At 38.7% G+C, this 23,421-nt stretch overlaps 1 protein-coding gene across 1 annotated transcript in view; it reads left to right on the top strand.

The window, feature by feature from the left end:
* LOC104927904 (CUB and sushi domain-containing protein 1) overlaps nt 1-23,421 on the top strand; it is a 294,884-nt gene that overhangs the window by 111,705 nt on the left and 159,758 nt on the right. The window contains exons 7-9 of the mRNA XM_027281351.1: nt 448-525; nt 16,395-16,476; nt 20,056-20,180. Of these exons, the coding sequence (XP_027137152.1) occupies nt 448-525; nt 16,395-16,476; nt 20,056-20,180 (285 nt within the window). The remainder of the gene's footprint in view (nt 1-447; nt 526-16,394; nt 16,477-20,055; nt 20,181-23,421) is intronic.

Here is a 23,421-nt window from a genome sequence, read left to right as displayed (position 1 = left end):
TGTTTGTGTGTTTGAGAGCAAAAGGGAAACAGAGATATGTAATTTTTATGCCAAGTCTGTTTCTTAGTAGCATATTTTTCTGTTATTCTCTGCTACTTAGGATAAAATAGAAGGAATACATTTTAATGTTGCTTCACTGCTTTCCTCTCTCCGCTTTCCCCCTCTTTTGTCTCTACTTTTCTGTGACTTTTAATATATTTTCCTTTTCCCTTGTTGTAATTTTCAGTTTCTGCCACTGTTGCATTTGCTGTAGATTTGTTATAAGAGGGGTTAGGGTGTGTGTGTGTGAAGCACTTACTGGATTGCACACACAGTTGATGTGTTGATGTGTACTGTGTTGCTACCCTGAAAATAATAACCACTTAATAGATCTCCTGTAATTTAAGTTTAATAAAGCATCATTTATAATTAAATTAATAACTTTCTTCCCCTTTTTTTGTCCTGTAGTGAAAAAAGCAATAGAGTTGAAGTCCAGAGGGGTGAAGATGATGCCCAGTAAAGACTCCAGTCACAAAAACGCTGTCTGTAAGTAAACTACTATCTGCTGTGTGTGTGTGCTTTTGGAAAGCGTAACTGTATGTCAAGTTGAAACCAGTTTGCTGACACACACATACACATGTGCACATCCACACAAACACACAGACATACTATGTCTACACAACAACCTATCGCCTGCATTCATCTCTGATGGTGCAAGGTCACTGACTGTATCTATTTTTCACAGGGATTGCCCTCTTCTTTCTTTCAAAGGTTCAGAGGTCAATATGAAACCAGTTCTATCAATAAAAGTTATTTGTGTTTACATAAGCAAAATAGTTGATTTATATAAGCAAATATTCAGATATGTATCTTTTATCCTACAGAAAAAGTCAAAGTGACTATTTTATTCTGATTCACTTCATTACAAACCAACCAATTATGCAAATAAAAAAATCCTTTTACAACTGCTTTGTGGAAGATAAAACAAAAGAAAACAACAAATATGGAAAGTGCTATTACCATTTAAAAATGTGAATGTCAGTTTGTGTCACCTGAAGTCTTGTTGCTTCACTCAAAAATGTGCATAATATTGCACCATTGAGCATATAAAATATACTTTTTGTTGATACTGAAAAAAAAAAGTGTTAAGAAGGTCAATCTAGTGGCCATCATTTGTGCTCAAAATGTGTTTTGCTGTTTGGTATTCGTGTCATTGTGTCAGCATTCTGTACAAACATTGTGTTTGTACCAAAGGCCTCTATTTTGTGTCTGTTATGATGGTTTATTTTACCTTTAACAAATATGACAGACTTTAGTCCATAATAAACTCAATGCAGCATAGTGACTCAACAAGTCTTTGTATTGTCTATTTCAGCTTTTTATTATATTTTGACCCAAGATGGCGGCACACTAGTGGCAGCCTGTTGCAGCAGCTCCCGTGAATGTTTCGTGTTTTTGTCCTTTATCTTTTGTTCTGTGATGCCTTTTCTATATTTTAATAATTCAGCCAGCCGGTATAACTTAAAAGTTGAAATGGATTTTTCTGCTGGCACTTTCAATTTCTGTTGTGCTGGGTAACCATGCCGACCGGAGCTGAACCATTGTTTACCTTCACCACAAGCTGATAGTGCTCTCCAATCCAGCGCTGCTGCCCACAAAGAGACCACAGATCTCCAACGAGCTGAAGAAGAGACACCATGCGATGCAGGGCCAGTGTGATGTCATCAACTGTCTCCTTCACTTGTAGCTTTTCACCAGTTTGTTACCTGCCCCACCAGAGACAATAAAACTGCAAATGTTAACGACGCACACTGCTCCACTGTTCCCCCTCCCCATAGCAGATCAGACCACAACCTGATCCTTCTCACCTCCACATACAGAACTATTGTTCAGAAGCAGCCTGTGACCACCAGGGAAGGAGGTTGACACAGAAAACAGAAGAGTCCCTGCAGGGTTGTTTTGAGGCCACAGATTGTGATGTACTGTGTGGACCCCATGGAGACTGCATCACAGAGTACATCAACTTCTGTGTCAACAGTCCGAACAACAGGCCCTGAATCACCAGTGACCTGGAGGAGCTGCTGAACAGGGAGAAGAGAGCCTTCAGGGACAGGGACTGGGAGCTACTGAGGAGTGTCCAGGAAAACAACGTGAGTGATGTGTGTCCTGGAATGAGGACCATCACAAGATTCAAGGCCGAGAGAAGCCTGGACAAGCTGGACATTGGCTTGGACAGGGCCAATAATCTGAATGTGTTTTTTAACAGATTCACTGGACCTACAGACGCCTCAGTTCACCCCTCCCTAACCCACACAGACCACATATCCTCTTTGCCCCCACAGCTGCTTCTCTCCCACACCTCTGTGATTTGGACTAACGACCGCCCATATCTCCCAACCCTCACAATGGACCTCAACATTTCCCCATCAACACTTCCTCACACATCCAGGATCTCTGAGCCTCCCGTCACCTCCCCCACCTGTCTGGCTGTTTCCAGCAGCCAGGTGAAGAGACAACTGGAGGAACCACGCCTGAATAAAGCCGCAGGTCCGGATGGTACAGGCCTGCATGGACTAGCTATGCAGGGTTCTACAGCACATATTCAACCATAGCCTGATGCAGGAGTAGGTTCAAGTGCTGTGGAAGACATCCTGCTTTATTCTGGTACCCAAAAAGTCTCATCCATCTGTGCTCAATGACTATAGACCAGTTGCCTTGACATCCCACGTTATGAAAGTCTTGGCCCATGTCAGACCTCGGGTGATCACCTCCATAGATCCGCAGTTTGCCTACCGCCCCATGGTTCATGTTGAGGATGCAATCATCTACCACCTCCTTCGAGCTCTCTCTCTCACCTGAATAAAGCTGGCAGCACTGTGAGGATCATGTTCTTTGATTTCTCAGGTGCTTTTAATACAATTCAGCCTATACTGCTGAGAGAGAAGCTCCAGGTGATGTAGGTAGACACCTCGACAATTTACTGGGTTACTGACTACCTGACGAACAGACCATAGTTTGTGAGGCTGAAGGGATGTGTGTCTGATCGAGTGGTTAGCAACACAGGAGCACCACAGGGGACTGTACTATCACCTTCCCTGTTGCCTGCAGACTCTACAATGGTGGGGTGTACCAGTAATGGAGAGGAGACTAAGTACAGGGATCTGGCTGATCACTTTGAGGCGTGGTGCGGGAGCAACCACCTTGTCTTGAATGTGGTCAAAACTAAAGAGATGGTCGTGGATGGGGACTAGGCCTAACCTGAGCACATATCACATACACACATCCATCCATCTATCTATCTATCTATCTATCTATCTATCTATCTATCTATCTATCTATCTATCTATCTATCTATCTATCTATCTATCTATCTATCTATCTATCTTTTTTAACTTTCTAAATTTCCAAAAGCTAAGTGGAGGTTTTGTGCTCAGACTTTTCATTGCTAAAACTGGAAATGTGCCCACGGCCATCTTATTTATTCCCTCTGGAGGTACGGCCAAGAATCCAGAGACAGTGCAGTCTGCATCAGGTGAAGTCATTAGTGCGTACATTTTTGACATCCTACGTCTGAGACATATTGTACAGCAAGGCAGTAGAGAAGATGTAATCCTGTAATGAACGTCAATGAGGGAGTATATAGAGTAAGTAAAAAAAAGAAAAAAAAGAAAGTGCAGTCAGTGTCCTTTAGTTTCTGTCTTGCTGGAGTGTTTTCTTCTCTCCTCTCCCCTTTTCAGGTGATCTGCTCTTTACTAATTACTAATTTTCATATATCACACAGAGCACACGCTGCACATGAATTTTAATGTCCCACATGTCACCTCAATGGGAATTAATGGCTGTCGTCGTGCCTTTCACCACAGCATTTGTGACATGGTGTAAGTCATGAAAGAGTTCTGAATGCAAAGCACTACACACACTGATTAAAATTCTCAACCATCTACAGCACAGCAGAGTAGTAGTTTCCCATTGTTGCTGGAACAATGAAAATGCCATTAGCCGACTACCCAACCAAGTAACATCTATATATAAAGTCCTAAAGTGATAAACAGGATTGACATGTTCAGCCACAGAAACTGTACTCCCAAAACAGCATTGTTTGTTTCAGCAAATGCCCCCCAAAGAACAACAAGTTTACAATCAACAAACAAAACCCTCTAGAAGCTGCTGTATTGTCCATTGGGGGCAAAGGAGGAAATAATGTATCAGTGTTATAGAGCAGCAATGTCCACAGAGGGAGGAGATTAGGAAGGTTGGATGGGTCAACAAAATATCTGTTCGCCTCCTGTTTCCTTCCGACGGTCAATATGAGTTTCTTTTAACCATGACAACAATTTATTTATTTATTTACCTGACCCACCACTGGGGGCGTGCACAGACATTCTGAGGGGCTGGTGCTCTAACCAGAAAAAGGTTGTGGAAGTTTTTAAAATAACTTTGTGTCATTTCCCCTGAGTCTGATATACAGATTTTTAGGCATGTCCTAAAGGGGAAAAACAAAAATCTCTAGGTTTGGGTTAAGCCCTGAATGTTTATGTGAGACGCCGCCATTGACCAATGGGAATAAATCTTACAGCTTGTCACATTTACATCGCATTGCCTAATATATTTGTTTTGTTTGTTTGTTTTGGTTTTCTTTCTTTTCTTTTTTTTTTTACAGCTTTAGGCCGCCCCATCTCTGTGTTCTGTGGAGACATGCCTGACCTAAAGTAATTAAAGAACATACAGGGCGAATGGACTATCGCTTGGTCAGCTTTAGTCTGGCCTTGAGCACTTTTTGTTATTGAGGATGTTTTTTGTTAACTTTTTATGTTGGCATTTTTAGGGAGAAATTTCCAATAAGCATTCAGCTATCAGGACACCCCACCAAGACATTAATTTAACACAAACAAAGACCTTTCCCTAACAAAGCAATGTTTATGCTTAAACCTAACTAATAACCACAGCTGCATAAGATCTGGAAGTTGTTTTTATCTCTGCAGCAGTCATCTTTTGGTAGGCACAAACAAGTCAGATATCTTCCTGCAGGTGTCAGATCAGAGAATCCTTTTGTGTGTCGTTCTGAAGTGTAGTTACAAGCCATGCGTTTTGTCATTTAATTTGTTTCATCTTTGATCTAGAACAGGTGTGTGACTTTAAATACTGTAAGTTAAAATATACTCATTGTAAAATAATTGCAGATTAAAAAGGTTAATTTAAGGCATACACATCTTTAGATTTCTAGTGATAGAAAGGAGACAGGAGGGTAGTTTTACAGTGTTAAATAACAAAAGCCCTTTTATAATTAACCTACAGTGTAATATGTTGGAAATCTTCACTTTGAAATAAAACTGAACTTTGTTTTCAGCTACAATGGGATATGCAGAATGGTACCTAAGATCTCAAACATAAAAAGTCAGTTCAAAAGTAAAAGAAAAAAAAAAAAAAGAGGTGGTACACCATCAACACGATCCTCATCCCTGGAGCTTCTCATATTATGAATATATTTTAATAGGAGTAGTAATCATTGCTGATGTGTTTCGGCCATAGGTCTTCCCCAAAGGCAAACACAAGATAAAATGCTGTGTGTGGATATGAACCATCAAACCAGCATATTTCATGGTTATCTAAAAAAACTGCTGAATGAAAATTTTTTTATAAAAGTAAAAGCTTTGTCAGAGAAAGTCTCAAGATGATTCATGACTAATAGACTATCAGATTGTTTCAATGTTGGCAACTATTGTACATAGTAGGTGTCAGTTTCTATGGTTTATTTTGGAATTCAGGCCATCAAAAAAAAGCTCTTCAGTGCATTGGTTTAAGCATTTGCGCATGTAGCAAGTTTATTTGTGATAACTTCATACCTGATCTTTAATCTACTATTGGTATAAGGTGATCATTACTTTTAAAGGTGAATCCTCCATTCAGGCTGCGAACAACTGAAGCTCAAAACTGTATATAAATTATTCAATGTGTTGATTGAAATGGGAGGCAGAGGCATACAGTGTGTTTATGTGGACCTTAAAATAGAATTATTGGAAAAATAGTTTTCCCCTCATTGGCAGCTAATAGGAATCCAAATAAACTTAAACATTATATTGACCACATGGCAGTAAAACAATTAATTTAATGATAAATGTCTGTACAGTCTGGGGTGGTAGTCATATTTCTTGGGGACGTCTCTAAAACAGTATTGAGGTCATGTTAATTATCAGCAGCCTGAGCCCATACTTCATCCAATCCTTAGCATTTTGCTTCATAATAAAAGCCTCATCAATAATTCTGCTGATTTACATGCTCAGTCAAGCATGTGCTGGTGCAATTAACGTTGGTGTGGTGTTTGCTATGTGTATGTGTATTGGTTAATATGGGAATAATAAAAAAAAATTAAAATAAATCTTATGTGCTTTTTCATGTGTTGCAGCAATTAGAATTAAAACCTGTATGCTCTGTGTGTGCGAATGCGAGGAATTCCCCGGGCAAATCAGTTTGTTATATTTATCAATGATGTGAAACTCGGTTAGGAGTTCAGCTCACTCTCTTTCACACGTTTGTTCACTTTTTACTCTCGCTTACACAACAAGCACACACAGATACACGCAAACACACTTCTATGTAAAGTTGTTTTCACCTAAGAGAATTGCCTGAAGTCAGTACAAGAGTCCAAAGCTGTTGTATTTGCTTGTTACAAGAATGGCCAGGCTATCAAAATCATCATTTTGTAAAGCTGTTGTCTTACCATGGGACTCTATGGAGGTTTCTCTCTGGCTAACATGAAAATGTTTAAATGATTTGCAATAAAGCCTTAGAAATGTAATGTTCTGCCTGCCTGCAATTAGTTTAGTTTTGTTTATTTAGCATGCTAAATAAACAAAACTAAACTAATTCTGCAACTAGTTGAGCTCTCCTGCAATTAACCCTTTGGCCTCAAATACACTTTTGCTCTGTGTGGATTTTCTCATGATGTTCAAGTAAAATCACATTAAGCACCAGTAGTTATTGCATATCTGCTTGAAAACTCTCCACTATTCCACTTGTAAATGATTTGCTGCAGTGTAGAGAACAAGCTTTGTTATCTGCTATCGCAATGTGAAGCTAAACAATGACGATGATGACTGTTAACTGTGTAGTCCAGGGATCTCTTAAGCTTTTGCGGCTATAGACCTAAATGAGAAATTTAGCTTCTCACCATGGGACCAATGCTCATTAAAGCATTTTTATCACAGGGACCAAAAGTGAGTAAATGCAGGTTTTCCACACTGGGCTGAAGGCTCAGTGAGGTTACCCCAACATAGTACAGTTAGGTTACATCAGGCTGGGAACCAGGATCATTAAAACATTTAAAAAATGTAAAGCCAAGGTTCACTTTTGGTCCCAAACCAGTCTTTGAACAACACTTCTTTACACTGTATGACCCCCAGTGGTAATATTATAGCTGTATGGCAGAGCATGTGCAGTCTTTATGCAATATATAATCATTACAAAGAACAAGAGACTGATGATAATGAGTTTTACCTGTCTAGAGAATGGAGCGCTTATGAATCATAATCTAAAAGACTTGTCTGTAACAGCCTCTAGCCTATATTAAAGCACAGTCTAATAGACTGACACACATGAGAATGAGTTTAAATCGATTTGAGAGCAATCTGTTTGTGAATAATTCTCACACTGAACTGATTTGAATCCTACCTACAGACAGACAGACAGACAGACAGACAGACAGACAGACAGACAGACAAAAGAGAAGTCAATTAAAAGACGTATGTAACTAAGACTGGTACACAACAAGAACAATGTAAAATTGTTCCAATGAGAGGAGCCTATCTTGCAGTTACCCTCTCTCAGCGGTAACATTAGCTTACTGCTGAGTATGTGTCATAATTATAGAGAGACTGAAAGATTGTGATTAAGGAGTTTTACTCCCTAGACAATGACCTAGAACTGTAATGAATCATCACTGCGAGAGTGTGATTTATATTCAGTGTTTTCTTCGGGATTGTCAGGCAAGGTGGTGCTGAAAGTTACGTGTCCATTTGAAACCCCTAACCCTAACCCATAGCTAAATGGTTTTGGAAAAAAAAAACAAAAAAACTCAAAGTAGTGTATTTTTCGTCATATGACTCTGCATGGTTACATATTAATGTATTAATGTGGAGAATCTTTTGGGTTCAACAAAACGATGCCGGGAATACGGCTGTAGACTCGAAGCTCTTGGCATGGCTGACCTGTGAGCATGAAAAGGTGTGTGACAGAGAGAGAGAGAGAGAGAGAGAGAGGGCAGAGTGGATAAGAGGCAGTGAGAAGAGCAGCAGAAGAGAGCATATCAACAAACTGTACTTCACACATTTCTCTCCCCATCCGGCAGGCATCTGAAGAGCACCTCAAAAGCTCTTACCTGAAACACATGTCAGCTGATTACAAACACACACAGACGCACACAAACAAACACACTCTCTGTCTGCCTCTCCGTTTCTCCTTGCACAGTCTCTCACTCACTCTTTGACCACATTTCCTTTTTGTAATGGCTCAACTTTCAGCTGCTGTAATAACTAAACTTTTGTGCTACACGGTTTAGCATTCTCAATGCAAATGTCTTTGTGTTTATCCGTCTTTACGTTGCCCTCTAAGCCAGCAGTTTACCATTTTTCTCCCAATTGCCCGAGCCAGTGGTTTGTAACTCTTTCTCAACAACAGCTTTCTTACAACAAAGAAAACAAAACTAACAGAAGAAAAGACAACTTTGTGTACAGCCATGCACATTTTCAATATGACCTTGTTTCAGAAGCTTTACCCTGTATTTTACAACTCTAATTAAATGCTGAATTAAACACTTTGGATGAGGTGGTTTCCTGTAATGTAAAAGTGTTGCTACTACCACCTAACCTGCTACTGTAAGTGTTGACACTAAACACTACAGCTCTATGCAGCAGACTAAACAATGGAAACAATAGTAGTTTAGTTTGTCAATTAAATCCACTCTTAGCAACAGAATGATTTCTAACATTATTTCACCACAATTTGAAAAAAAAAAAAAAACTTTCAGTGTCAGCAGCAATAACAACATGAACAAACAAATAAACAAAACAATTAAAAACAATCTAAAGATCTAAAAATCGCACATGATGACATGCATGCCTTGTTGGATGGTGATAGTAGTGGGCCAATGGTAGAAATACTCAGATCTTTACGTACTTTTAAGTAGTAGTTGCAATATATAAAATTACTCTGCTCACCCTGCATACAAAATGTTATCAAGTATAAAGTATCAGCAGTGAAATGTACTTCAAATAAGTAAAACTACTAATTATTCAGAAAAAAAATTCTCATGTCAGTCTTTTGTTATTAGCTACATATTTATGGATTATTGTCAGCAATTCCCTAAAAGGAAAAAAAACCCCAGAGTGTCTTAAGGTCTAACTGAAAGTAAATGTACTTGCACTTTACCGCTGCAGCAGCTGCATAGTCTTGTGTTGCTTATTGCCATGTTGAATACTTTTACTTAATGGCCTGTCCTTTTTGGATATGACATGTAACAGTAAATTCCACAGTTAACAGAGATTTTACTTACTCTTAGGGGTTAATGTGAAGTACAAATAGTAGGAAAAACTGAGTCGTTTAGTGAGTTGAATATAGGTGTGGGCGCGTGATGTCAAGTCAACATACAAGGGCACTGGCGAAGAAATGAACCACGTTTTACGAATTTCTAAAAAGTTTACTTGTAGAGATGAAAGGTTTGCTGAAGACACTTTGATGATATGGAAATGACATTATGCATCATAAGCTTGTGTTTAAATGTTGAATGGTCTTTTAAGTGCAAATATGGGATTAAGTCAGCTTGAGGATTTTTGACATCAGCCCAGCAGTGATATTTGGCAGCTTTCTTTTTCCTATAACAAAATCTCATGTTGTTTGCATGAGCTGGATTTGTTTCTGCAATATGAACCTTTGTATTTGATGCCAATGAAAGCCATTTGAACATGAGTGAGAGAGAAAGGGATGAGAGAATGCAACACAGAAAGTGTGTTTTTGAGTGTCTTTGTGTGCTGATTTTTGGACAGAACATCAAAAACAAAGCAGAGCAACAAGACAGCCTGTTCTGTTTGCGTCATATCTCACACAAACACGCATACACAGCATCTATACACTCATCATTCCTCAGCACACACATAACACAATCACACAAACGCAGCAAATCATTCATCCATCTTTTATGCTAGGATGCACAAAACTTCGGCATCCCTTTGTAAACTGCATCTAATGTGTGTGTGAGAGGAAAAGCGGGGAGCGCAAGTTGAGAATACAAAAGTAGAGAGAAGGAGTGAGTGGTAGCAGAGGCAGATGAGAAAGACAGGAAGAGAAGCGAGTGAGAGAGGTACAAGAAAAGATAGGCAGAAAGCAAAAGAGAGAGGTTAAGAGGTCAGATATTGCTCTCCATGTTATATTTTATAACTGGCAAGCATATTCTCGTCTTTTTTTCTCTGGGCTATTGTAGTCTATTTCCAGTATTCTCCTCATTTCTGTTTTATTTATTCTCTCCTTCTTTTCCCTTTATTATTATTTTTTTTTTGCAAACCATTATTCATCCACAGAGTTCTATTACAACAGAGCTGGTCTAAACTGGTTTCTGTCATGTTGTCTGGTCTCATTTACATTTACATTACGTTTAGGCATGCAGCAGATGCTCCCAGTCGGAGCGAAAAATCCCATATATGAGCTAGACAAAAATTGTCATGTGTTTTTCTTTTGTGCTTTTTTAGGAATGGAACGGATCATGCAGATAGATGAGAAAAACAGGCGCCAATGAGATTCTGCAATGTGTGAACTGAGGACAGTTCTCTTTTTTAAATCTCTGCTTGTTTCCATTTTCATCACAACAGTTTCTCCCTGAAGGTTTTATTGAATCTTCATGTAATTTTGCTTCTAAATATTACACAACATTTAAAAAAAATCAATTCTTACCGTAGAATTTCAGTTAACTACTGGCTACATAAGAGCTACTACCATCAAAACGCCATATTGCCATTACATGTCTTACAGTATTCTACAGTAGAATATGAGCTTTATCCTCAAATGAAAATACTGTATTTCTACAGTTGAGTTGAGTGATTTAGTTCACTAAAATGCAGCAATACAAAGGGTACAATCAACTCTTAAAACTCAATTCTAAACTTGACTGATGTATCTTGTTTAGTCAGTATCACTGAATTTGCAATACAAAATGTACAATTTGTCAGTGGAATTGGAAAGAACACAAATTCTACAAATATAATCTTCAAGCAAGAAGAAAAACTTCGACTTGAAGTTAAAAAGTATGAAAAAGATTTATGGTGATTTTCTTTCTTCTTGTTTTTAATCTAAATGATAAAAAATCTAGTCAGACTTAAGTGATACTTTAGGCAAAATTGGAGTGCCTCCATCAGACAAATAATTAAAAATGATACATTTCATAGCACATTGGTAAAATATATCATCCCTTCAAAAACTCACACAAATTTGAACAGTGGTGTGTAAGATATTTGGTATTCAAGACAGATGACGAGGGCCCTGATATTTCACTGCACTGGAATACTAACAAGTGATAAGAGAGAAAAACTATTGGACAACACAAACTTGAATGGATTCAAGTGTAGCCTTTTCATGGTTCTGTAAAGCTGTAAGTACACTGAACAGAAGAAGAGAAGCACAAATGTTGGTTGGATGTCCGCAGAAATGACACAGCTCTCAAGGCCAATCATCCAGTGTCCAACAGCTCTGTGAAATTTGAGTAAATTCAGAAAGCACCTGGACTCGTGTAAATATCTCTACTAGAACATTCATGCTTTGCTAGAATACAGATAATGTGAAAAGCTCATTTGATATTCAATATACAGCGTGTCAATTCACTGAATACACACCAAGCAGTATTAGCTGAGGAGTCAAGAACTCCTGATGGCTCAGCTAATACTGCTTGGTGCTTTTAACATCAGCCTCTGTGATCTGTGGTAATTGTAAGGCACAGACAATACAATTGAAGTGAGATTTTAAGCTGCAGTTCAGTACAGTATAAATGAAAAAAAAAAAGAATAGACACAACTAATATCTAAAAGTTATTTCTACAATTAGCAGTAGCTAACAAAATAATGGAAGAATTTCTACCAAAAGTTTACTCTCCAGTCACAACATGGCTAGATAAGAGCCATGCATAAGAATGCAGCAAGGCAGCTGAGTTATAGTAATGACAGTCACGGTTAAAATTATAGTTGATAGTAAGCAAATATTGGCAGACAGATCAAATGTTTTTCAGTTTATGATTTGGGAATACATGATTCACAGCCCCCAGACAAGACTCCTACACTCAGTCATTGACTTTACATAATTCAGCAGACATATGCTCTTTATTAACGAGAAAAGAAATGACAAGTCCTGGCTTACACAGCTAATCGTCAAGAAAGTGCAACAACACACAACATGGCAGCTAGATCTTCCAGCCTTTTATTTTTCCAAAACACCTGTGGTACCAGTGTAAACACTAACACTTCCCTGGGAGCTCTAAGTTCGCAGTCCAGATAGCACGGCTAACAAACTGAGGTAACATTGGCTAACAGCAACTATACTTTGGAGCAGTTTGCTGTCTACTAGGAAACTCTGTGGATCAGAGAGAGTTGAGGCCGAGCAGCTGGAGGACATCAGAGGGGAAATCAGAAAACCATTTCTCAGTAAGATATGATCCAGTTTCTACAATATCAGTGAAATAGCTGGTGGTGTCAGACTTACTGCAGTAAAGCGTAACACAGCTCTTGCAGGAGATCGTACCAGGAGTCCAAAGTTGATGCAAGAACAGATGATGTGACAGAGACAAGCAGTGTAGCATCAAACTGATTTAAAGCTTGTTATTTTATAGTAGGGAAGTTACATAAAGGCAAGGAGGATCTGGGTATAGATGGGAGGATATATATTTATCTTTGATACGTATGAAACATATTGCAATGCAGTTAAAAAACAACAACAATTTGACTCAATCAAAAGTATTACTATCACAGTTTACAACCATTGAAGACCCCATGTATGTAATCATACCCAAGCCGCTCTAATCCACATGTTTTGGGATTGTCTAAAGTTGAGTTTTTAAATATTCCATATGCTTTCCTAACTAAATCCTAAACCATAAGCCTCCCTTGCTTTACATGGTGTGGTGACATAAAATCTCGTTTTAAATAACAATATACTTGTATAGTATTTTTTTCCTTTGCCATGCTGGTGGCCAGACAATACATTTTGATTAGATGGAAAAATGGTAATCCTTCGGATAAGTGACATGCTGTATTTATTAAATTGGCGAAGATTATTTAGAAGGTCAGCTGACAGGCTTACATTGGTATTACAACATGTCTTTAGCCTATTTAGGCTCTGATAAGTGTTTGTCTGAGTAAAGTCTGTAGGTATGTAACTGAGCATCTGAAATGAATCATTGGAAATCTGTTTGTTCTATAGATGCAGCATGTCTCCTCTAGAAATATAGTAGTGCTCTGTATTTGGAGGGCATCATTCCCAGAATGCAGTGCTATTCACAGTATATTGCAATATTTTATGGCAAACTGCAAATATTGCCCATGATATTTGTCTTCTGCAGCATAGCACTGTTTTAATGGGACACGGTATGTTACTGTCAGAATTTGACTGTTTCCTTTACAGAATTTTGTTACCATGTAGATAAAGTTTATTTTGAATCTTCAATTATTTTCGAAAGGGAAACATTTGAAGCATTTTACTGTGTGAACTCTATTTAAGCATATGGAAGCATAGCATGGAAAAGAAAGAAGTACAGCTTCTTCAATACTGTACTGAGTAAAAGTACTTTTCCACCACTGCTGATTTCTCTTCTCATTTACTTAGTGCAGTGATCTATGTACAGGGGTTTTGTCCCAATCAAATTAACCATGAATAAATAAACATTAACATCAGCAAACTCTTTTGTTTCTTTTTCCTGCATATACCATACTTTCTCCTGGACATCCATGTCCCCCAACAAGGAGGTCTCACCCCCCAGTTTAAGAACCATTGGTTTAGAGCAATCTGTGAAATGTCTCTGTGGCATCTGACAGATTCAATTAGAGCTCACGAGCTCTAAAGTTCACACGGTAGGATCAGTTCACAGTTATGATTCGTAAGGAACTTAATGTCTTCCAACTGACAGCTTTTATGTATCTTGACGTGAAGCTTGTCAAGTTAACATTATGGTTACTGGCAGTAACATTAGCACTTGTTAGCTAACGTCAGTGCCGCAGTCTGTGTGGTTGTTTTGCCCATTGTGATATGACAGGTTTGCACTTAGCTACAATATAGCCTATAACCAAAATATTTTTATTACTGTTAGTTTTTCCTCACTCGAACTGAGGGTCTAAGGACAGAGGGTGTCACTGCCTGTACAGATTGTAAAGCAGTCCGAGGCAAATGTACTTGATGACTTTGGGCTATACAAATAAAATCTGATTTGATTTGATTTGATTATGGTAAATAGAAAGCACTTAAAAAAAAAAAAACTTGAATGATATAAAGTACTTAAGAATTCAAAATTTAGTTATAAAATTGATCATCAGTCATATTGTACTGTAGAAATAGTCTCTGAAACTAACTATTCTACTAAAAATTCTGCATATAGAGTGTTGCTTTTGCAAATATCCAGTGCTTTTAAAAATTACCAAGATTATATATTTTGTTCAGAGAGAGCTCAGGCATCTTTACTTATGTATTTTCCCTTTTCTTTTCTTCTTTATTTGCTAAGGTTCCATCCCATTCAGGTGAAGCAGAGTTTGGCTGCTGCAATAAATGGAATGGAACCTTTATTGGAGTATTATCGGAAACACTATTTCATGTCAAAATGGCTGCTGTGAAAAAGATCTATTAGCTACAATATAGCCTTCCATGCTGCTATGCAAAGAACAAATATGTGTCATTATAGTGAATAGAAGCTCACTTAAAATTCATAATCATTTTAATTTCAAATATATTAGTTGTTGCAGACCATGTCGCCCTTTCATAGAAATGGTATTCCCTGATAGCAGTGGCCTCTTTCAGCAGGATGTGCCCCCTAAAATGGTTTACGAATGAAACACAACAACGAGTTCAAGGTGTTGACTTGGCCTCCAAAGTCCCCAGATCTCAATGCAATTGAGCATCTGTGTGATGTGATGGACAAACAAACCCAATCCATAGAGGCCCCACTACATAACCTACAGGACTTAAAGGCTCTGCTGGTAATGTCTTTCTGCCACATACAACAGCACACCTTCAAAGGTGTAATAGAGTTCATGCCTCGAAGGGTCAAGGCTGTTTTGGTGGCAAAAGTCAAACCTACACAATATTCGGCAGGAGGTCAAAATGTCATGACTCATTGACGTAAAATTTGCTTGTGTGAAATTGCTAGTTGCTAGTTCCAGGGACCTGGTATCGTACATGCTGACTCATAGTTACTGAAACATATAATGGAACTCAGCCAGCGTAATGTTTGACCTGTGCTTTTCCTGCTATGACGAGTCAAAATGTCTGTAAAATGATGTCTTCAGTAATATTATGGTAGAATTCTTTAGTTTCCGTATTCATGTCAAAACAAATCATTATTATTTCAGTGTTCCCCTTTAGGGAAGGAAACAAAACACACACAGAGATGGCTGAGACTTATTTATTTTGTGTTTGATGATCTCCATAGACAGATAAATTATCAAAGGCTGATTATAATAAGGGTGTCCTGTGCTGCTTTTTAATGAAAACATCTTTTCATCCTTAAATCTTTTGTATTATTATTATATTTGTCAGCTAGAAAAAAATAAATATAAAAAGAAAAGGCATATTGAGGCCTGTGTATTTTTTAATGTTTCATGTGAGTCAGTGGAGAATAGATGTATTTTAAAATTCAAAGGGTGAGTGAATAGTTGGGGATATTTCTCAGTTGGGGAGCTTAACCACTTGACTGTCATCATATAATGAAAAATATATGTTTGTGGTCACAATAACAAAAGTAACCTTCTTCCTCTCTCACTTTTATCTTACTGTAAAAAGTGGTATGAAAACAAGAGTAATAGAAATGATAGTTCATTGATCACTCAAGGGGAAATTTGTTTTTTTACTGAAGTTTTTACCTATATAGGCCCGAAATACAACCACACACACGCACAAAGGGCTCATAGACGGTGGAGTGATGGGAAGCCACGTAACGGCGCCATGGGAGCAGTTAGGGATTCGGTACCTCGCTCAGGGGTGAACTGGCACCTCTCCAGCTACCAGTCCACCCACCCTCCATATTTTTTGGCTGAGCTGCTGTCGTCCCGTAGTGATTTACCTGTCATAATAACATGCCGCCGTGCATGCCTCCAACAAATACAAGATGTGCCTAACGTGTGTAAAAATATCCTGATTATTTGTACATACAATGCTTAGCATACTTTTTTCCTCTTTTTCAGTGAGTCAAAGCGGTCTTGCTGGTGACGTTTGTCCAGATCCTGGAGTTCCAGAAAATGGCAAGAGGATGGGCTCTGCCTTCCAGTAAGTTTACTCTACTCCAGACTCAACTGCTCCCAGTCAGACCTATTCAAATCAAGTATATTAAAAACATTCACAAGTGTGTTGGATAATGTCGATCTTATGAGCAGCTCAGGGATTGTGATTGTATGTGTGTCAGACATGTAGAAATAAAACTGCCAAAATGATCTCACTCAAAGGTCTTTTCCTGCAGTGGATTACATTTACAAGCCTGGTACAAGACATCAAATTATTTGAATGGCATGTGAGACAGGGCCCGGATATTGACAGTTAAAAATATTGAGCCTTGCTGCAGACACAGAGTTACACTGTGAAAACACACACTCTATTTGTTTGCACAGTATAGGCAAGTGTACTAGGTGAGTTGCTTCCCCACACCACTTGCTTTGGCCTTACAAAGTACTTGACTGTGCCACATGAAAGATTGACACTGGGTCCAGCGGGGGGCTAACACTTGGTGAGCTTAATTTGGATCTGATTGACCTTTCATGTTTGAAATAGGATTGTTTCTGTTTGTCGAGATTATCTTGAGGTTACAGATTGAGATTTGAAGTTATTTCTTCAGAAGCCACAGTGTGTTTTAGTTGTTTCCCTCCTCTCTAGTTCACGGGCGTGCTTTAGTGCCACTGTGCCTGCCTGCCAGTCCCCAAATAGGTCCAACGAGCATGGAACCTCCTCACCGAAGTTCCCCTTCGTTTTCACGGAGACTGAAGTGTTTTGTGGTTTATGTATCATCATGAATAATTTATGTCTGTTGGGGACCTGTCGTTGCACCTAGCTTTTTAGATGTGAAGCACCTTATGTAACTGGCTTGTAGCAAACTTGAAAAACTCACATATTCACATTTGCAGTCTTTTAAAAGAAGAGATCTGTTTAATGCTTGCCAGACCAGTCCTACACCTGCCAACCTGTGTCACCAGAAAAGCAAATTATTCACAGTTTCTACCTACAGATAGAGACATGTTGATGTTGCTGTCTCACACAGACACACACGCACACACACACACACACACACACACACACACACACACACACACACACACACACACACACACACACACACACACACACACAGAAAACAAAGTGTAGTGTTCTTTTATTCTTTGTGTGCGTTGTTTTGAGGAACACTTTCACCAGTTGTTAGCTGTAAGGTAATTAGTGAACACAAGAGCATTGTTTCACACTCTCCTAGTAAAGTAAATATTAAATATTAAATATTTAAAGCTTGTGACTAAAAACATTCAATGTTCTCTGTTAAAGAGTTTACAAATTCATTTAACATTTTCCTTTCCAAGCATGTGGTTTCAAGGCCTTCGTTGTACACCTGTCTAGGTGATTACATTTATTTTAACTGATTTATGATCTCAGGACTGAGATCATAACACACTCCCTCTGTTTGATTGTATGTACCTATATGAACCTATTCTTTGTATCTTAAATCATTATTTCTTATTAGTGCAGAGTGTCTCACAGCTTTTCCTAATAATATTCTGAATCTAAATATTCTACTAAAGAATTTGCATATATATTATTTTAATGTTTTTAAAAGAAGAAGAAGATTAGATAGATATTGTTCATAGACAGAACTTTTTCCTTCACGGATTTAAATATAAAATGTACACTGTAAAAAAATAACACATAAACAAAGAAAAAGAAAAGAAATGCAGTTTTATTTAAGCACTATTATTTTCTTATTAAACTATTTTAATGATCACATAATCACTTTAGTAAAGAACAGTCATTTCAGATATAGATTAAAATCGATAATACAAAATAATTTTAACATATAGTTGCAGCCCTACAGTTGATATGTCTACATCTACAACTCTAAGCTGCTATCAATGCTACTTTATTTGCCCCTAGATGGGGCAGATTGGCCTGTAACGGTTGCTCCATAACTGCAGGTTTGACACTACACTTCTCCTCTGCCAACATAGGCTGAGCCTATTTCATATTGTTGACTGTGTGTGTTTGGTTATAGTCATTTTAAATTATCACCACTTTTGTCCAGAGACACACATCAGTTTATTACAATTTACATTACTAATCACACTCCAGGTTTTATAAGGGTCCGCACTCATATCGGGGTCGTAGAAAGAGAATGGAAAGGACTGTTTTGGAAGAAGGATCTTGGCTAATAAACAAGGACTTTGTTGCTCAGATTTTTAAATGATTCACTCCATGGTGTCTGTCATCTTAACAGTAGAAAGGGAGCCATAATTTCATTTAATCAGGAGTGAGCAATTATAAAATAATCACCTCTCCCTACGACTCATCCACTTAGCATCAGTGGCATCTAAATCGTTCTTATGTTTCTCTCGTGGTTATGAAGGAATCAAAGTGGGCATTCCATTTTTACCTTCATCTGAGACTATTTTCAGGCCAGAAAACTGTTAAACGATAATCATCTTTAAGCTCCCAGCTCCTGGTGCTCTGCTTTACCATTAGCAACTATGACTGCACAAACTTTGTAGGACTATTAGTGGAGCTGCCTGAGTTAGTGAAAGGTCATTACCTCCATGCGTGTTTCTCTGTGAGTGTTTATGTCTAAGTGTGCATGCATGTTGGCATGGATGTGTTACAGGTTTGTGTCTAATCATCATTAGGCACTGAGATGCAGGAGCTGGAGCAGAATTGTGGTGTGATGAAGTAAAACAGGAGAAATGGAGAGAGAACATGAGCTGTGGAGAAAACCCAAGAGTTTTCACTGTTGGGCAGTGCAGATGTGCAAAATGGCTGTAATTTAGTGTGTCATGGCAGCTTCCATTCTCAGACAACCACGTACACAGTTGCGATAGAAAGTTCTTTTCAAGGAAATAGCAATAACAACAAAGTTTTCTCTCCTGTAATTGTAAATTTCACAGTGAGCGGCTGGATGTAAGGTATTTTCAGAGTCATCAGCATCGCCAAAGTAGTAGAAGCTGTAAAGTGAATGACTCAACTCTCCGTGACAAAGACACTAACAGAGAGATTTGGCCAGGCTGTACGACTCTACAGTGTTTAACAACAGGGTGGAGCCACTGAAAAACCAGAACCCTCCATAGCAAATGTTTGACCAGGTGGTAGACTGTGGTGTATGCCAGCGGGGAGGAGACATTAAGCTTTACAGACAAGACACCATGCAGACTTCCACTTAGATGGCTGAACGTCCCTCTCACGTGTTAGACAGTGGGGTGTTGGAGAGAATGAGAAAACAAGAATGATCAGCGCTAGTGAGAAAAACGACAAGATAAGTGCAGAAAAGTCGGGAGGAGAGTGTAAAGGAAAGTAAAGGCATGAGTGGAGAACATTTCAGGCTCTTCCAAAAAGAAAGGAATTATAAATCCTGATTGAGTGATGTGTGGTGACAGTTGTCTTCCACGGAGATTCTAAAGCATCTGAATCATTAATATCATGACCAACACCATACATAATTTCTACAATTATCTCCAGTTCTCTTGAAATACAAGCAGTGATAAAAGTGTTTTTTTTTTTTTCAATATCACCTGACTGTGAAATTGTGAAGCGATCAGAGCAAGAATCAATGTCACTGTTGTTACTATTTTTGACAAGTGTTGTTACCCTTGTGTCTCCTTTAACTAGAGTTGGCGCCAGCGTCCAGTTCAGTTGTGATGACAGCTATGTGCTACAAGGATCTAAAAGTATCACCTGTCAACGAGTCACTGACACACTGGCTGCCTGGAGTGACCACAGACCCATCTGCAGGAGTAAGTTTCACCTGTCATTTCCTCTGATAAGATAAGATCGACTTTAATGATCCCACACTGTGGGAGTACCTTGCATGTACAAGGTTGATAAGAAATTACTCACAAGTAAGAAATACATAGACAAAAGTCAAGATGAAGAAAGATATTGAGTCATGCTGGTGTTAAAGACGGTGGCTGTGCTAGTGCTCCTTCTTACATGGTGGGAGTAGCAGTCCGTTGCTGAAGGAGCTGTTTAAGACCCCCACAGTCTCATGCAGAGGATGAGAGGAGTCATTCATGGATGGATGTCAGCTTTGCTAATCCTCTTCCTCTGCAACTGGTTCGTCATCTCCTTCATCTTGCTGGCGTTGATGTGGAGGTGGTTGAGATCGCACCAGTTGACAAAGTCTGTGATGACCCCCCCTTTACGCCTGTTCATTTCCTTGTAATACAAGTCCAACGATGCCTGTTGATTTTCTCCTGTTCACTATCAGTAGTTAAAAACCGCCCCATGTCTCTGTGTGAAACATGATTCTACACTCTCGATATTCCCTCTGTAGCCTGGTTTGCGCCGTTACCTCTTCCATATTATCGGGAAGAGATCCTACATTCCCCATGATAACAGATGGCACGCATGGTTTGTACCGCCTTCTCTGCTCCTGGCGGTTATATCCAGCTCTGCATCCCTGTCTTCTTCTCACTTCGGCGAGGGTCATTGGTCTCTCCACAGAGAGTATGCTAGTGCTGCCTGGTTCTAACAGCTTTTCTTGAGTGTAAACAAGAAAGCTTCTTTTTTTTGAATGGCTCACCTCATGTATTCATAGAAGCAGTCCATATAGCAGAAAGCAAAAAAAAAAAAAAAAAATTCCCATAGTTCCAAGTCCACGCTTGCCCACAAAACAGAGGGAAATTGGTGTAGAAAAAATGAATGAACAGAAAAATGTGTTCAGAGCTACTGTAACTGACTGCCAACCACACGGCACCATGGCACCTGTTATGACTTGTTCATGCAGATGTGTTAGAGCTGACTTATACATATTTATATTTACTGTAATCTTCAAAATCACTTATTAAAAAGTTGACATCCACAGACTGTGTTTATACTGTATATTTATCCTGAGAATGGTGAAAAGAGCCACAATGTGTGACATTCACACGCAGTGTTATACACAGTCCTACAGTGATGACGGTAAAGCCATGAGGCAAAGGTGCTGACCTGCTTATCTGGGATTTAGTTGTACGCTCAAGAACGCTTCAGGGTGCTGTTAGAAGGAGCTAGGAGTTAAACTACAAACCCAGAAGACCCATTTTACCAGGGTACAAAAGATAATGCCATACCTGTCATCAAAGATCCTACTGCCGTAGGCGATGAAGCACTAAAACTAAAACTTTCATGTTCACATATATGCAGCATTATGGCTCTTTTATGATTTTTAATGGTTTCTTGGACAACAGTAGACCTACGTGGCGTTATTACTATTTCGTCACAGTAACATGTTGGTAAAATGGTCACAAGTAAGAACTCTGATTGGCTTGATTGAATCAAGAAGTTGAAGTTAATGGCTTCATGCAACCATCAGCAAAACTTGAGTCCACTGAAAATGACAAAAATGTACATGTGCACAATCTAATGCACTTCTGATCCCCATTTGTAAAGAAAATGTAAAATGTGTGTTAGAGTTATTTTACCAGTCCAAAGGCTATAAAGGTATAGGTGTCATGGAAACATAATAAATAATATCACTGATTTACAATTTCTCATTTGCTGATGTGTTAAAATCACGATCCACTTTCAGACTGACTGGCAGAGTGACTAAATAAATAACTGTGTGAGTGGCAGTGCAATGATTCAGGGGCTCTCACTACCCACATGTTTACTGACAATACCCTGTTGGGTTTATTGCTCCACAATGAAAAGAGGGACAGCTAGTACACACACCCACATGTGTGTGCACACAACACACACTTGCATTAACAGCAAGTGTCCAAAGGACACTGTCACGTACCTCATAGCTACAGCAGTACTTGCCTTGAGCTGTGTGTGCGTTTGACAGACAGGGAGTCCCTGTGCTGAGACACACACTATAGGGTCCCTGTCACATCATATTACAGTGTATGTGTGTGTGTGGTTGTGCCTGTTTGTGTCTGTCTGTCTTTCTGTGACTGCAGGAACCTGTCTGACTTCATGATACTGGCCACTCTTGTCAACAAGAGACAGTAGAGATGGAGAAAGAGTGAGATAGTGAGAGATATCGAAGGCTGTGTGGATATTATTTACACAGTTAGCCTATTTGCAAAATACATATTTCATGCAATGATGTCGTTTTAGTCAGGTGACCTTGAACCAATGATAACTTTCCCACATTTGTCACATGGATTTCTTTTTCCTGTTTACATTCCAAATGAAAAATAGATCCTTAAGCTTGCATGAACCAATTTGATATGAACAAATGAGAATAATTAAATAAATATTGCATCACATTTATTTAGCATTTATCCAAAGCACCTTACAATAAATGCAGTTAGTCATGTGAATACAACCCAAATAATGCAAAAGTCATGTTCAAAATCATGTAGACGCATCAAGTTCATCAACTATGATGGCCTAACCTGCTTCAAGTGACCTGATGTCAATGAGGAACTCCACCATTAGGACTTAGAACTTTATTACCAACATGAGTAGAAAATATGTCCAATTGGCACTTCTTTAAAATATTATTGACAACATTGACAGTATGACTGTTGCTGTCATAAAAAAATGCACAAAATTGCAGTTTCAGTTTATGAAACCTCTACACACGCGTTGCCTGTGGGTTAAATGGCTTTTTATAAACATTCTTTGCAGCCACTGAATCAAATGAAATTGCTGTAAATGATAATTGTTGAATTACGACTCAACCACACATAGACAAAGTTACTGAGTGATTGGTGAACATAGTTGAGTATTTAGCAAAATGCAGTAAATAAGTACTGTTTCCGCCACATAGTTTTATTCATCTAACGAGAAATCTGACCGAGTCTGAGCTGGTGGCAGGCATCAAATATAAGTATATAGAAAAAGCTACTGTTCTCACTGATAGTCTTACTGTATAGAGAGTGTTAAATGGTGACTGTTTCATAACCAGATAAAAGCTCTTTGTAGTAAATTGCTTAAAATGATACTTGGAATAACAATGGAAAGAGCTTAAAGCACTTTAAGACTGCCAGACTCACCTGTAGATCTGACATTTCAAACAACGTGGTATCGAAAAGTCTTGTGTGA

This window comes from Larimichthys crocea, chromosome VIII (assembly GCF_000972845.2).
Source record: "Larimichthys crocea isolate SSNF chromosome VIII, L_crocea_2.0, whole genome shotgun sequence".
NCBI lineage: Eukaryota > Metazoa > Chordata > Actinopteri > Sciaenidae > Larimichthys > Larimichthys crocea.
Note: the sequence above shows the minus strand (reverse complement) of the source record. Positions and strands in the feature narration are given on the sequence as shown.